General features: G+C 38.2%; 1 protein-coding gene across 3 annotated transcripts in view; it reads left to right on the top strand.

Moving 5' to 3' along the window:
• The window catches only part of RIPOR2 (RHO family interacting cell polarization regulator 2), a 116,816-nt gene extending 106,767 nt beyond the window's left edge, over positions 1-10,049 (top strand). For all 3 annotated transcript variants that reach the window (XM_075213164.1, XM_075213162.1, XM_075213163.1), the window contains 2 exons: positions 8,420-8,510; positions 9,562-10,049. In XM_075213164.1, coding sequence (XP_075069265.1) covers positions 8,420-8,510; positions 9,562-9,662 — 192 coding nt within the window. In that variant the 3' untranslated portion in view covers positions 9,663-10,049. The remainder of the gene's footprint in view (positions 1-8,419; positions 8,511-9,561) is intronic.
• The last annotated feature ends 7,620 nt before the right edge of the window (positions 10,050-17,669 follow it).

Raw genomic sequence — 17,669 nt, 5'->3', positions numbered from 1 at the left:
ATCTGCTAAAGTTGATACATCTGCAGGATCGGGCACCACCAGTGCAGAGCTTGCTCAGGAATGGCAGCAGGCAGGTGTGAGTGCATCTGCACGCACAGTGAGTCAAAGACTTTGAAGGATGGCCTGGTGTCAAGAAGGCCAGCAAAGAAGCCACTTCTCTCCAGGAAAAACATCAGGGACAGACTGATATTCTGCAAAAGGTACATAGATTGGACTGCTGAAGACTGGGGTAAAGTCATTTTCTCTGATGAATCCCCTTTCAGATTGTTTGGGGCATCTGGAAAAATGCTCTTCCATAGAAGGAAAAGTGAACGCTACCATCAGTCCTGTGTCATGCTAACACTAAAGCAAACTGAGACCATTCATTTGTGGGGTTGCTTCTCAGCCACTCACAATTTTGCCTAAGAACACAGCCATGAATAAAGAATGGTACCAAAACATTCTCCAAGAGCAACTTCTCCTAACCATCCAAAAACAGTTTAGTGACAAACAATGCCTTGTCCAGCATGATGGAGCACCTTGCCATAAGGGAAAAGTGATAAATAAGTGGCTCGGTGATCAAAACATCTAAATTTTAGGTTCATATCCAGGAAACTCCCCAGACCTTCATCCCATTGAGAACGTGTGGTCAATCCTCAAGGGGCGGGTGGACAAACCCACAAATTCTGTCAAACTCTAAGCATTGATTAGGCAAGAAAGGGCAGTCATCAGTCAGTATGTGGTCCAGTAGTTGATTGACAGCCTGCCAGGGCGAATTGCAGAGGTCTTCAAAAAGAAGGGTCAACACTGCAAATATTGACTCTTTGCATAAACTTAATGTAATTGTCAATAAAAGCTTTTGACACTTATGAAATGCTTATAATTTTACTTCAGTATACCATAGCAACATCTGACAAAAATGTCTAAAAACACTGAAGCAGCAAACTTTGTGAAAATCAATACTTGTGTCATTCTCAAAACTTTTGGCCATGACTGTATTGCACATGTTATTTCTTATAGTGATCACAATTGTTATGAATGACTGTCCACTTAATTGCGATATAAAAACCCAAACAAAAGTAAAATTAGATTTGTATATTAATGTAGTTAATCAGGAGTATAAATTGAGTATTAAACTTGGTATCCTAATTAACTTAATATTCTTTTACATCAGATCGATATCATACCGTTATGTTCCTCATATGTCATAGGATTCTGACTTTTCTTGGACAACAAATCCTTGTTATCTGATTACTATATTGAACTAAAAGATTCCACATGAGAATTCATCATCTTGAAAAAAAAAAAAAAAGATCAAGATAAACACCGGAAACACCTGTTTCACATTTAAAGTCTCCAGTCACAGGCTGGTGGTATGGACTCTGGCATATCAGACAGCTGGCTGATCTCCATTCATAAATTTCAAGTACAATTCTATGAACTTTCAAGTACATAGAATGGGCATGAACTCATAGCATTCAGAACTGAAAGTACTAGATATGCCAGTCTGGTATAAGAAGAACATTTATAAGTGTCAAATATAAGACGCTCTGCGTTACTTTTGCATAGTTATCTTAAACGTGACTTCAGTATTGAAACCACTTACACATACTTATCCTAAGCAGGGCTTCAGTATGCTTAAAGAAATCTCAAATATGGCATTTGTGTGTGTGTATTGGAATAAAAATCTAATATGTAAATGAAAACATTTTCATACCTGAATCAAAACTATATTAACATTTAGACTATTACTTATGTCTTCTTTGCAGAAACTCTTTCCTGCCCTTGAGTTCTCACCAACTGTTTCTTCAGTATGGTTACGCGTGTTTCTCATGTACTTGTTTTGAAGCTGATATATAAAATTTTATGTAGTTACTTCATTGTACAAGGCTAAGTCATAAGGAAGTGTTTTAGAACCTTTGTAACCTTTTTTGGGCTACAGTTGGATGGAGGAGGGCACATTTGAAATACAGGACAGCTTCGACTGATAAAGTTTTTAACATCTAGGGTGGGTTACAGTGAAAATAATTCTGACAGAAAAACAACAGGATATGTAATAAGGGACTGTTAAAAATAAAATATTTTACGGTCTTGAGCTAGATTTGTGTAAAAATGCACTGGGCATGCAGCTTTTTCTTGTGGACCTGCCATCCATGCTAAATAGAGACCATAAATTTTATATTAGATGACAGTGAGAGCATAACACACTACCAAGTTCCACAACCCAATCATCATCATCATCATCACCATTTATTTATATAGCGCCACTGATTCCGCAGCGCTGTACAGAGAACTCATTCACATCAGTCCCTGCTCCATTGGGGCTTACAGTCTAAATTCCCTAACATACACACACAGACAGAGAGAGACAAGGGTCAATTTTGATAGCAGCCAATTAACCTACTAGTATGTTTTTGGAGTGTGGGAGGAAACCAGAGCACCCAGAGGAAACCAACGCAAACACGGGGGGAACATACAAACTCCACACAGATAAGGCCAATGAATTGCAAGGGAAGAGGCATGCTGAAGGCACACATAGACGCTGCCACCCTTCATTCATAAGCTCTGTTTAAAGACAGGGCACAATATTATGCACCAATGATATTCTTTATTCTGGAATAGAGGGGGTGGGGGTACAAACAAATTACATTTTGTGGCCAACATTATTTCTTGTGCTCGTATAATACAGATTATATAAGAAGGAAGCAGCAGCAGCTGACAGAACTCATGACAGGTGGTCAGACCACCCCCTTAACTAAGACACAGCAGAAAATGAACACTGAGAGGGTTGAGGGTGATTACAAATGAGCTGGATAATTCTGTATGTATTCTGTGAAAAACACTATCGCTGTATTTAACACCATTGGCTAATTGTTACTGCGTAGACAACAGAGGGTTGTCCGGAGCTGTAGAGTGCAAGTATGATTGGATTAATTCAGAGATTGTCATACTATGGTTTCACTTTCGATCGGTTACCATCTTTTTTTGACCATATTCTCGAGCTCATATCCAATCATGGTCTGCAATTTTGGCCCAGAACATACCACTGTTTTCTGTCTGTACAGTGTCTTCCTGCTGATTGTGTTACATACAGAGATGCTCTTTTTATTGCAGGGAGTAAATAACCTAGCAAAATGTTCTAGTTTCCCTTGAACTCATGGCCCAATGTCCTCTAATCTCTTCCTCACTTTGCAATTTGCCATCATATCATCCTTTCTGCCAGCAGTTACTTAACAGGGCTAAGGGATATATTGTGAAATTTGTTTCTTGACTTTAATCTCTTACAGTTTGGTAGATTTCTGCATACGTGGCTGGCATGTCTTAAAAAATATATTTCAAAATCCCTTTGTGTAATGTGTCTTTAACACCAAAAAACTCATCACTGTTGCCAAATCGAAGTGTAAAAGTCAGTTAGGTGTTTATTACTTGCACTGATCTATCTTTTGTCTGCCACTCGCCAGGTGGTATAGACAAGTGTTTACAAGTCTTCTTGAAGTCTGACTGTGTGACTGTTACCTGAGCGTCCTGTCCTTGTGTTCCATCGTTTACATTTTACTAGCTGGTCTTGGCAGAAAAATGAAGCTGAAAGTGGCACAATTCCCGGCAAAATGTACATTTCCAAGGAACATGTAGACTTAAAGAATAGAATATGATGTACAGTCCTCCTAGTTCTCCTGATCTCCCCCCATCACTACTTCCACTAAAACTGTCAACTTGGTTAACCTACAGAGGTGTAGGTAAGTTGTCTTGTAAGACAAGTCCAAAAACTACATGGGGCCATTGTCACTAAAAAAACTTAATTACTTTAAAACTGCTAATTATGTTTTTCATGTTTGTATTTTTCCATCACATGATCTGGTGAGTACAGTGCACATGCCCTTTGTTATCTAGGATGAAGAATTATTCCCCCTATTTTAATAGTAATATATCACTGGCTCCCACAAGTTGATTTTTTTTTTTCTAAAAAAACTAAAATGATTTTAAAACTTTTTAATTAAACTGTAACCATCACTTCAAAGCAATGGAAGGATTTTAGTCAGGGTCCACCATTATTTAAAAATTCAATCGGCATTCTAAATGTTGATATAAAATGTTGTCTATATTTTAGCAACAACATTACTTACTTGGATCTCTCTTCACAAATCTTGCACAAGCTTATTATTACTGCTAACAGTGAGCAAACAGGAGTTCCATTCTGCAGTGATCTCAGAGCAGAATTCGGTAATGGACACTGCCTATCCTACACTAACAGCTGGTGACTCAGATTTAAGCTTGTCAGCCAGTTGCCATAGACTGGTGGCTGTATGTTTCTTAGGTGCTGTTTACTTAGGCCTCTGTTAACACCAGTGCCTGATTGCTAGCATACAGCATCCCAAATAATGCTATGTTCTGAAGGCGAATGCCGAGTAAACTGGTAATGTCGTGACAACCTCACCAACAATTGCCTGACTGTTGGGGCCCCAGTTGGAATGGTGGCTTAGTGGCTAGCACTTCTGCCTCACAGCACTGGGGTCATGAGTTTGATTCCTGACCATAACCTGTGTGGAGTTTGTAAGTTCTCCCCGTGTTTTGCCTGGGTTTCCTCCGGGCGCTCCAGATTCCTCCCACAATCCAAAAGCATTCTAGTAATTGGCTGCTATGAAATAGACCTTAGTCTGTCTGTGTGTGTGTGTGTGTGTGTGTGTGTGTGTGTTAGGGAATTTAGACTGTAAGCTCTATTGGGGCAGGGACTGATGTGAGTGAGTTCTCTGTACAGAGCTGTGGAATGCGTGGTGCTATATAAATGAATGATGATATTGGGAACTCCCCTGCCACAAAGCCATTAGATCCAGTGTTACCTAGGTCTAAAACAGCTTATATTAAAGTTGGTATTAGGTCCAAAGAACACCAGATTTAATAATCTTAGGGTTCCGAAAACTGTATTGAACCTATCCATAGTTTAAAAATAAAACAAAAGTAAAATAAAATTAAAAATAAATAAATAAAAAGTTTGCCCCATTGTTTCTTAATGAGCAACCCCCCCCCCCCCCCCTCCCCTTGTTGTGCAAAGCATTTGGAGCACCAGGAAAATGCATAAAACCATAATGGTTAGAAAAAAATAGTGATGTTTAACCCAGAAGTACTTTATTATTACAAATGCTAAATCTTAAACAATAAAAATTAATAATGCAACAAAAACATTGCATTTTATTTTATATGTTCCTTCCCCCTACAGCAACTTTTTCTTTACATACTTAACACAGGGGCTGATTTATAAAAGTGCAAAAAAACCCTCTTGCTTTAAAAAACTGATGTTTTTGCCAGCAAAAGGGCTTGAGCAGAGCACTGGGCCTGGATGTCAATTTGACACCCAGGCCTAGAGCTGGATAAAGGCTCTGGGGGGCCCTTAGCACTTAAGTTGAGGGGGCTATAATGTAACATGGGTATCATTTTAAAAAAATACTCAGGCAATACTGTGAGCACTACTGTTAAGGGCACGTAGCTCTGCCTTCACGAGCAGTACACTGTGAAGCTGTACATACCTCCCAACTGTCCTTGTTCTCGGACCAAATCCTGACATGGCAAGGCAGTCACACAAATTCAGGATTGCCCCACCAGATTCAGGACAGTTGGCAGACTGTCCTGCTCTCTACTACCTGTTCTTGTCACTTTCACCACCTGTGGCTGCTGGTGTCTTCAGATCAGTTGCTGCTTGTGTGGATCCTGGAATGTTGGAGGCCTTATTTGGGGAAAAAAATGGGTACATGAAATTAAGAAAACTCCAACCAGCCCCAACATTAAAATAATAATCACATTTAATAAATAGATCTATTTCCCTCCAACTAGCCCCAACATTAAATGAATAGTATTCCCATTTAATAAATCTATTTCCTTCCCTCCAAACAGCCCCAGCAATACATTAAATAGCATTTCTGTTTAACAAATATAACCATTTCCCACAACCATTAAATAATTCATATTCACATTTAATAAATAGCCCTCCTCCCCAAACTCAGCCCCACATTCAATTAATAGCTCCAAAACACCCAGCATTAAAATAAAGGTCCCGTCAATTCACCTTAACTTAATAGGCCTCACTATTAAATTAAGTTGCCCCACCAATATATTAAATTGCAGCATTATGACCCCACAAATAAAATGGCACCCACTAAATAATTATCCCCACCTATCCTCCACCATTAAATTAATAGCCTACACAATATAGCAACAACAGAGTAGTTACACACAATTAACAAGTACCCTTTTCTCTTAATTAAATTGTAATAGAATTTTTATGAATCATTCCACACAAAGTAAAACTCTAACAAATATCAGAAAAAAAATTAACTGTTAAATGATCACCTGAATCTACACTCCCACATTGTCTTTTTTTTTTTTTTTTTACTACAGTAATTGGATATGTGTCTTTTCTATTAATTTTACGTAACACAGTATATAAAGTAACGGGAGTGAAGAGAGTAGGTGAGATCCATCAGTTTGATTACAGTTTGAAACATTTACATAATTTACCTAGAGACATCTGCCCCCTTGACTCACAGGCAGGGACGCCAAGAGAAATTTTGAGCCCTGGTACAGCAACTTCTGGGGTCCCCTCCATAGTCAACAATGACAGAGACTTGTGTGTGAAAAACCACTAGATCGCCCCCCATTTGACAGAAGTGTGCAGTGCCCGCTCGCTAGAGTGTGGCATATTTTCCCACAATCAGGACAAAAGTCTTGACTTTCAGAACGTGCCCTAAAAGCAGCATTTTTAGTGGAAGTTATGTAGATATTATAATGACACAGACAAATATGAAAAAAGGTCAACTTAATTTTTTACATTTTTGTTGTAGAGATAGGGGAACTTAACTTGTGACATGTTTAAACTTTAAACATAAATATCTAAACAATTTAGGTGATAAAAATCAATGCTACTGTAAATATGATAGCATTACACAAAGGATCTTCCCAAGGTAAACCAACATAAAATATAAATTCTAAAACAGTCATAGGTGGTAGATAGTAGTAGTGCCCCCAGTTTGCATTATGCCACGACATAGCGCCCCCAGTTTGCATTATGCCACGACAAAGCGCCCCCAGTTTGCATTATGCCACGACAAAGCGCCCCCAGTTTGCATTATGCCACCACATAGCGCCCCCAGTTTGCATTATGCCACCACATAGCGCCCCCAGTTTGCATTATGCCACCACATAGCGCCCCCAGTTTGCATTATGCCACGACATAGCGCCCCCAGTTTGCATTATGCCACCACATAGCGCCCCCCAGTTTGCATTATGCCACCACATAGCGCCCCCCAGTTTGCATTATGCCACCACATAGCGCCCCCCAGTTTGCATTATGCCACCACATAGCGCCCCCCAGTTTGCATTATGCCACCACATAGCGCCCCCCAGTTTGCATTATGCCACAACATAGCGCCCCCCAGTTTGCATTATGCCACCACATAGCGCCCCCCAGTTTGCATTATGCCACCACATAGCGCCCCCCAGTTTGCATTATGCCACCACATAGCGCCCCCCAGTTTGCATTATGCCACCACATAGCGCCCCCCAGTTTTCATTATGCCACCACATAGCGCCCCCCAGTTTGCATTATGCCACCACATAGCGCCCCCCAGTTTGCATTATGCCACCACATAGCGCCCCCAGTTTGCATTATGTGATCTGTTCTACTGGGTGTGGCGGGAGCCGCAGCTAACAGCTCATCAGGCAGGCAGTCTTACTCACCCGCCGGGAGTCCAGGACAGAGGATAGAGGCAAGAAACAATGTCTCTTTTGTAGCCCTTGAACCATTGTAACAGCCCTCCCCTGAATTGATTCCAGTACTCAGAAAAGGGCTGTGCACATTTCTGTAAAATGTATAACATTCTTTTAAATGTCCCTCTTCACCCCTTTTATGCTTCAATATTCTAAACTCATAAAATTAAATCTTGTTTTTTCTTTTTGGAAAAGTAGGTGAATTATTGCCTAGTCCATACTCTGCAAAGAATGCCCCCAATCTACCCAACTCATTTTTATCAGCATGCAAGCTTTTGCACACCTGGAGATACGGCCATATTGGCCAGAAAATCCAGTACTTCCTCATTAAACTGGGTACAATTATGTAAAATATGTGTGTAACACCACAAAAATAGGATTTGGACTGTGGTTTTACACTTTTGCAGTCCCTGTATGGTATTTAACGTTCAATTAATGGCAGCTACACTGCATTGTGTTTTATGTCTATCTAAAAATGAAGAGATTACTTAACACAATGTATGGTTAAAGTAGAACATTTTGGAATCCTCTTCACTGAAGATTGCTCTGTTCTATTAAGTTACAAAGACTTCTGTGGGTCCTGCAAAGTGTACATTCTTAACCAATTGTATTGGCTATGGCTGATTACTTCTGACATTCTGATGACACATATAATTTATTCATTTTTCTTTTTGCACTTTAGGCTACGGAGAGCATTAAGATTCTTGTCACACTTTGTCAGTCAGATGATAAAGATCTCAGGAAAGCTGCATCAGAAACATTGCTCTCTCTAGGTAAGTCAAAATGTTAATTGTAAATTGTCACAACCAGTGATGCCATTATAATGATGCAGGAACATGTTAGGAGCTGAGGGAGTGCTTATTGTCTCAATGTATGTGTCCAAATGAGTGGCTTTACCCTTGTTGGAATATCAAATAATGATAAAATGTATCTCTTATAGTGAACAATCTGTTAATTTGTCTGCTCGGTTGAGACCTCAGAATGGTTATATCCTCGCCAAGTCCATTTTTTTTTAATTCTTGGTTTGGGTTATATTGAAGATCACACTCTTGTTTTGAATTGTCAGCAGCTTTAGATGTGGTTACTGCTGCTGAGAAAACTGCTAAAGAAATGTTACTAGGGAATTATTCAATCTATTCATGCTTTAAATATGCCTGGTGTGGTCCACAGATACCTGTTGGCTACTTGGTATTCCCTTAAACCATTGGAACCAGTAACCAACATAGAAAATACAAATGGCCCTCAAACAGGCAACACAGGTAAATGTAATGGACATAGAAGTGGTTAAACAGACAAACGAATACCACACTTCTCTGGTCACTGAAGAGATATCTCTTTGTATGGTAGACCTTTTTTCACCCTAGCAATTGGATGCTCCATAACGCCTGACCCAGCAGAACAACACAGGGCTACTGGACAGGCAGAAGGCTTTAAGAAACCAGACAGAAGTGACACACTGTCTGGCCTGAGGGGGAAGTCAGCCAGCTGATGTTCCCTGTAAAGTACCAAGGGATTACTCCACATTTATCTGACTGTTTATCCCAGATTCCATTTGATTTATGGAACCACAAACTATATACAATAAAAGCAGAACAAAAGAACAATTAACAGTTCAGCTTAAACGAACTGTGTAAATGGCATGATACAACCATGGGGTTTGTCTGTTACGGATACATCCAGAAAAGCAGTATGTGTCTATGTATGGTATGTATATGATACCTCTATGCTGTGTTAGTTTATTCTTCGTTACAATAAAAAGACATTATAAAAAAAAAAAAAAAATCAGAGATTGACTATACCTTTTTTATTTTATATGATCTCAAGGAGAAGATGGACAGCGAGCATATGAAAGCCTTGACAAAGCCACTCCAGATGTATTAAACACAGGAGATCACAGAACACCTGCTATTGCCACTGCTTTTTAGTGAGCTCTAGATAAACATTGAAAGTACAAAGATATGTTTTTGTCTTCAGAAGATGGTGCTGTATTCATGACAAAGTTAACATTACAAGAACTAACTAGTGGTTTCTGATTACAATACATTTTCGTGTTATTTGTGGACCAATATAAATTTGCAATAGGATCTACAGATCTTTACTATAAAATAGTTTTACTTCATATTTTCCTGTGCAGAGCTGAAAATTGGCCAATGTAGTCCTCTACCAAAAAGTATTGGTAATGCCATTTTACCACTTCTTCATTAAGCCTCTTTTTTATTTTTTATTTGGTTCACCCGATTTGTATTTTGACCATAACACAATAATTTTAAATATAATATAGGGCAGTAGAGTTATATTGTTTTACTGTACTTATTTACAGTTGTGATCATTGATAACAGCCTAACAATGGTAATACATGCACAGATGATGATGCTTAATTTCTCCTATAAGGACCAAATTAAACAAACATTGATTAGGATAGTTGCCAATTAATCAAACAAGTTATTATTATTATTATTATTATTAATATTTATTTATAAGGCGCCACAAGGCATCCGCAGCGCCGTACAGAGACAAACAAAATCACAATACAATGGGAGACAGCACAGTACAGTAAACACAGCAACTCAGTACGCTCAATGCACAGCTAGAGAGGGCGGGGAAGGGGGAGGGAGGATCCGCAAACGACGGGGCCCAAGAAGGAGGGCGCGGAAGACAGGGAGACCCCCAGGGGAGAGGAGGGAGCGAGAGTGGACGTGGGGTGGAGGACCCTCAAGGAGGAGGGCTAAGTAGCTGGAGAGCAGAGTTAGAAGTGGTGGAAACAGGAGGAGAGATGGCCCTGCTCAGAGGAGCGTACAATCTAAATTGCATTCAAAATCTAATAATCTGGTCAGTCAGTGATGCACAGTGGTACACGTATGGCATCTTTTACCAGCCAGTTCCTTTTATTAAATAGAGGCAGCAGTACACTGTAACAATGCTAAATTTACTTCTATAATGTAAACCAAAACTGACATTTTGCATAATGCAATGCTTTCATCACGCCATGCAGTGATTGAAGCATATAGTTGTGTTAAACCATAGCTTCAATTTTGTACAATAATTGATTGTTATTACGGTGTACTACAGTTCCTATGGACGAATTATACTGCGGAGCTTGATATCAACTCTTCACTAAATGTACTGGGACAAATTATTGTTGTAAGTGTGCTCTTTATGATCATCAGCCAGTTGTAACTAGGAAGTTGCATGCATGTGGTCATTTAACTGGTGAACCACCAGATATGTGGCGGATCAGGGCATACTACTGAAAGCAGCCTGATGATCAGACCTGGCACTGTTGAAAGCAGCTGCTATCAGACTCAATGGCTCTGAGAGCCTGATTGTTACTCCTATATGGCTCACAGAACAGCATAAAGGACTGTGGAAGTAACTGCAAGGCCTTTATCTGTTCTTCATAAAGAGAGACAGACAATGATGGTAAAAGGTGTGTGTATATGTATGTGTATATATGTGTGTATATATATATATATATATATATATATATATATATATATATATATATATATATATATATATATATATATATATAAATAATATGGGGAAGTGAAATATGGAGGGAACAGGTGCTGATTTTGCACCAGATCCCGTGGTCCTTAACCACGCACCACTGATCAAGCCAATTGACAGGATTTCACTGTGCAACCTAATTAAAAATGATGACCCAAAATCTGCAGTTGAGGCACAATGTAATTGTAAGTTATTGCTTGATTCATTTGCATATATTTCAGTACAGTTCTGGAAATGTGAGAACTTTAAAAATATATATTCTATAATTAAATAAATGAAAAGTCATAAAACAATATAAAGGTAAACATTTGTATAAAGCTACCCACATTCTAAACAAGCCTTTCAACTTTAAAGACACCCTGTCACCAGTGCCTACATTATTTTGTATTACTACAGAGTACCTTGTGCCCTCTATTTTAAGAAAAATAGAGCAGGATCCTGTTCACTAAGCAGAACGCGTTTAATTGAAAGTGCTGTTTATCCGTCCAGAAGGCGATTTGCGAGGAGTAGTGAAAAATGTTCTCTGATGTATTGCAGAAAAAATCTACCATCATAGGACGTGGTAACAGGTCTGCTTTAAGACTATCACTGAGGATTTTTTGCAACATCTTAATTATTACTCACGAAGTGTGTCATGTGACATAAGAATTCTAGGAAATAGTTGCATACAAAATGTTCCAAGATTGTTTTTAAGTAGTCTCAGAAGGTGGATATTCTAAAATTGTCAACTCTCTGTGCAATATTGTACAGTTGTGGAATAAGCAACCTACCAAAATGATTCACAACTACTGTACTGTATACATTGGTCTGTACAGCACTGCTGAAAATATGTGCATTGTATAAATAATATCTATTTAAACATGTTCCCATTATTTGAAACTGGTACAAAAATCTGGTTACACTAAAAGTGAAGTGTGAATCGGATTCTCTGAATTATTCTCAGTGAAGCCGTCTAATAAAATAAGTTGTAGCGTCAGCTTTTGTAATAAACATATAATAGTGTACATATGTGTGAGAATTAACATCTATTCGTTTATTTCATGTTATCCATAATATAATTTACGAACAGTGGCAGTGATTTAAAAAGGCAAATTATGTTGTAATTTTGCAGCAAGTTTCTATTAAGGACACATTTATAAATAATCTGTGCAGTTGAGTGCAGACCCCCTCTTCTTTTGGTTGGATTATAAATGCCTATTTTATATATTCTTGTCCAATTTTAATTTTGCAGTGATAATATATATATATATATATATATATATATATATATATATATATATATATATATATATATATATATATATATATATATATATATATATATATATATATATATATATATTCATATTCTATTAGGATTGGGGAGGTGTTTATTAGCCAGGATGTAAATGTGTAAATGTATTCTTAATTTTAGAATCTGAGCTATAGTGCTTTAGCCACCATTTTTAAGAGACACACTATTTTCTGTTACGAATATGTAATTCAATAAACATGAGCAGTCTACTAGTGAGTATTCAGTATCAGGTGGAGAAAGGTGAAATGTACCACATTAATTGCAAATAACTATTAGGATTTTTTGAGTGAAGTCAGTGAAAGGATTCTAAAGGGGCAGTGCATCATAGACTATTTTTAAACAAGTCAAGGAGCACACCGACAGTGCCTGTGTCTTGGGTGCTTACTTGTGCATCTTGTGAAAGTGAGCCATGACATTTTACTTTTCTGGGCCTGCACAATTAGCATTTTTTTCCATACTGAGGAACTCAGTAACAAGCTATATGACATGAATATACTTGGATCGAAGTTCTTTTATTCCCAGTCTAAATTTCTTTTTCTTTTCTTTTTTTTTTTTCTTTTTTTTTTTTAATATACTGTTTTCCCATGTAATGCACTGTTTTTTAAAAAATATTATTGTATATTATATTGCATATCCTTCTTTTACGCATATATTAGCTTAAAGGTAGTTTCTACAGCCTATCTGAGAAATATACACAAAAGTTACTTATCTTTTCATAGTTTAAATAATTTAGTACTAAGCCGTTTAAGTGCAAACTTAACCTACAGTGTGGGTGTAATAGCTAATGAGTCATTGCTGTCATTTGTATGTCATGCGTAGGAAAGATTGAAAATACTGTTGCTTCTTTAGAAAGTGTCACCTGAACCATCTACAGTCCTTTGCAGTTCAGGGGCCTGATTCGTTAAAGTAAAGAAAAAAAATTTGTAACTTTGCATCTTGGCAAAACCACATTGCATTGAAGGGAGATGTAAATTTAAAATGTTATGGCAGATTTATAGTTAAGGTTAGGCATGTCCTAGATTTACATTTCAGTATACAAATAAAGCTATCAAGTATTTGTGTGCTACAAGAAAAAACAGCCAGTATTTATCTTATGTACAAAATAATATACTAATTTGCACCCCTTGCATTGTAACATGGTTTTGTCAAAGAGAAAATGTACTCATTTATTTTGCCTTTCTTCCCTTAATGAATCAGGCCCCCAGGGTTCTATATTTACATAGCTACATACTTAGCATGTATTTCAGAGACTGAATTTCCCTATCCATACTTGATCAGTACAACAGTTGCAACTTTACCATTTGTTGTTTAATGTGTAAGGGCAACAAAAATTGTGCCTACATACAGGGCCGGATTAAGGGAAGGGAGGCCACTGAGCGCTTACCTCCTTCCGTTGTTCCACTCCCTGTAGTGCTTCTACGGCACAATGTAATCTCCTTACTCTTCTCAGTAAGGAGATTACTGCGCTCCGCGTAAGTACTACAGTGACAGCAGGCAGCTAACAGCATCACATTTGCTGTTAGCTGCCTGCCATTCTCCTTGAACAGGTGACAGTTGGAGCCGGGGGCGGGGTGCCCCCGACCCGATGAATGCCAGGGGGCCTCCCAGCTGCCCGAGGCCCCTGGGCTATAGCCCCTTTAGCCCTATTGTTAATCCGGCTCTGCCTACATATTATACTATGCCATGCCATGTACAGGCCATGGACACCTAAATATATGGAAACAATGTGGACAGTCTTTTAAAATGAGTGTTTTTGTTTGGGGTTGTATTTTATTATTTTTATTCTTAAAAGACTATGTATTATTGCATACCCAGGTTTTGCCATGTTTAGATACCTATAAAAGTAGTTACAAAAGAAACAAAATAGTCTTAGTGCAGTTTGCGTTCAATCTGGCCACAGCAACAGCCCAATGAATGAAAACTGTATTCAACTGAAAAAAAGCACATTATCAAACAAGTAACCTAACAGTTATGTTTACTAGACAAAAAGGTCCTAAAATTTCTAGTGTAACATTATAGGTTAAAACTGGAATTTTGTTTATAGTGAACCACAGAATAGTTTAATTAAATGCATGCTTCATTTTGTACATATACAGATTACAGTACACTTTCTACCACTCTGCTGCTGACCGCATAACCACTAGAACATCAAGTGGTCTCGGACCCAACCACTCCATACATTGCAGAGATAAAGATTGTGCACTTACCTATCTGCGATGTAGAAGGTTCAGAAAAGTCTTTTAAAAGTAGCAACGTGTTTACATATAACTGAAGTATCAAACTTTTGACTATTTGTAGTACTGTACCTATTATAGTGAACTGCATTAACTGAATTTGTTTTAAAACAAAGTTTATATTGTTTTGTATTTTCATGTCCACATTTCTATTTATTCAGGGATTTTCATGTGGGACTGAAGTGCGGTTTAACTTTAATGTAAATAAATGTGTAACTGTTCTGCTTTCATCTACAGATGACAGTGGCAGGGAGTCTGGTACTTCTTATGCTAGCACAGTGCCCTTGATGTCAGTTTTCCTTTGTCATAATTTAAATGTAAACAACAAGTAAGAGGTTTCCATGCACCTTGACTTATGAACAAAAGGTTCTTGTGCTTTATTACGGCCAGGAGTAATTGATGAGGCATTGTAACTAGTCTTTCTATACAGCATGTAATGTTTTGCTGCATAGTACGTACTGTGGCGCTATGTAAAAACTTTACCTTTCCAAAATTAGTATTTGCCAAGATACCTGGCAGAACCTGTTTTCTAAAAGGAGTAAAAACCATGTATATTTATTTGCTAGAATGTTTACTTGTTATTCTGATAACAGTGTTTGGCTGTATCATTTTGAATCGTATGTATCATGAGCAAAGTAATGCATTTTAAAGGTACTTCAGACTGTTGATTTTTGTGAAGCAGGGTGTGTGATGCTCGGTGGTCATTGAAAAGGTTTAATGTTAAACTCCCCTACCTATCTTGCTCTATTGCATGAGGTGATTCCTCCGTTGGACTGACCTGTGCGATTGTGCCTTTCTAGATCTGCAGTATTTGTACTAAGCCCATTTTCCATTGTGTATAAGTTATAATAAAGGCTATTTTTGAAACACTAGTCTATCGCTTCTCCAGTGTATCATTTTTATCTTGCCATAAGTACATCCGTGTCTCAATATACTGGTTATTAAAAATACACTTACAAAAAAATCCCAAAAAGGAAATGAGGAGACCACAGGCTCTAGAAGGTAAACTTAAAGATGCAAATCTTCTAAAACCTGTTTGGACATCATCCTAACATATAGGTAAGATGTACATGCATAGAGATACAATTATCAATCTAGGCCACATGAGTAGATTTTATATATGTAGTTACCATTTCATTTAACAAAAATATTCTACTTGGGTCATCTAGTACACATCTGTCCTGGAATCCCTTCACTTAAGATTTTTTGGATTCGCTGCCAATATTATACATACACACAAACATGAAATTCAGTGTTCATTGTTCCAATATGTACAGTATGTATTTAGTGCGAAGAGATGTACATAGCATCGTGAAGCTAAAGAGCATAAATTAAACAGTTTATAGTAAGTGAAAAGAGTTAAATATACCTAGCCCAACAAACTTCTAAGTTTTCTTTTTAAAAAAATTCTTAATAATAAATATATATACAAAGAAATTGTATTAAATTACTACTTTTTAATTTTCAGTATATTGCATCATATATTAAAATCTTAAACATGTTTATAATATGTGCAGGACACTTAGGTTGCCTGGAAACCCCCCTCCACTGGGGTTTGGTACGGTATTCCGATGCTGGGGATACCGACACTTCTCCCGGCGCTGCATTGTGACAATTAACGTCACAATGCAGCTCCGGCATCCAGCCTCTTCGCATTTTACAGCAGTCGCAGAGCAGCGCCTCTGGGAATGTGCTGCGTCGGGGAGAACGTAAGTGTATATTTTAATAAGTTCGTTCATTACACTCTTCGGTCTTGTTTTGTAGGTCTATTGGGTGTCTGTATCCCCAGCATCGGGATACCGATTACCACCGCCACCACTGGCCCGGTCTGATTGTCAGGCTGGTCCTTCCCTCAGGATTTTGGTACCTATGATCTACAGATCCGTTCTACTCTACTGTTACGTCCCATCCCCCTCTCTTCTGCGCTGACATAAGAGTCTGCCTCTGTAATCTACAGAGCCGGAAAAAGAAGGAAGTGTGGGGAGAGGGGGCTCTTACTGTAATGGGGGTGGAGGCTGGGTATTCCTTTAATGGTGAGGGTGGGTGAGACATATTAATCTATTGGTGGGGACAATTTATTTGATGGGGACTATTTAAATTAAATTAATAGAGGTGTTATGTTAGTGACTATTTAAGGTGGGGTGATGGCATTATTTTATTAATGTTGGGGTGGTTTTATTTGACAAAATTGTGACTGTCCTACCAGAATCCGGACAGTTCACTACCATTGCCTGTGCATTTGAAGGGCATGAGAAGAGTTGGAGAGCAGCCTAGCACTGTCTCAAATAATAGTCACACCCCTTACATGCAACCCACTAGCCCTAGCAATGTCCAGAGTTTTCCTTTTCTTTAACACACAACAATGGGGATGCAAGTACATACAAATCCAGTTTATCTGTTTACAATATTGCAGTGTGGTTACTTCTGTAGTTTTGCAAGTTAGGAATCAATGGAAAGAAGAGAGGTAAATAGAAATTAATAAAGTACAGAAAAGTTCCAATGAAGGGCTGGACATCCAGGAATGTCAAGAAAAATCCCCCTACTCTCATGGTCATAATGGGCCAAATCACGGAATGCAATATCACTCATACTTATTGTAATTGCACAGCACCTGGTGTATACAAACCGCTCCTGTATTATGGTCTTATTAACCACAGCCAGTTTCTGAAACTGGGACCTTCCAGGGCATTCATGTTCCTGCTATTCTAACTTTCAATACTGAGTAAGTTTATTTTAACCCCGATGGATCAGGAATATATTGGATTTTGCTTAGTTTAGTTTATTTCAAGACCTGAAAAATGTTTAAATCCCTCAACCACCTGGAACAGGGTGTTAAGAAAGCGGGAGGGAAGAAGGTTGGACTGGCAGCATCTTCTGTCAGACTGATGGTGTGG

The sequence above is a fragment of the Mixophyes fleayi genome, chromosome 5, assembly GCF_038048845.1.
Source record: "Mixophyes fleayi isolate aMixFle1 chromosome 5, aMixFle1.hap1, whole genome shotgun sequence".
Lineage (NCBI taxonomy): Eukaryota > Metazoa > Chordata > Amphibia > Anura > Limnodynastidae > Mixophyes > Mixophyes fleayi.
This window is presented reverse-complemented; position numbering and strand designations above follow the sequence as displayed.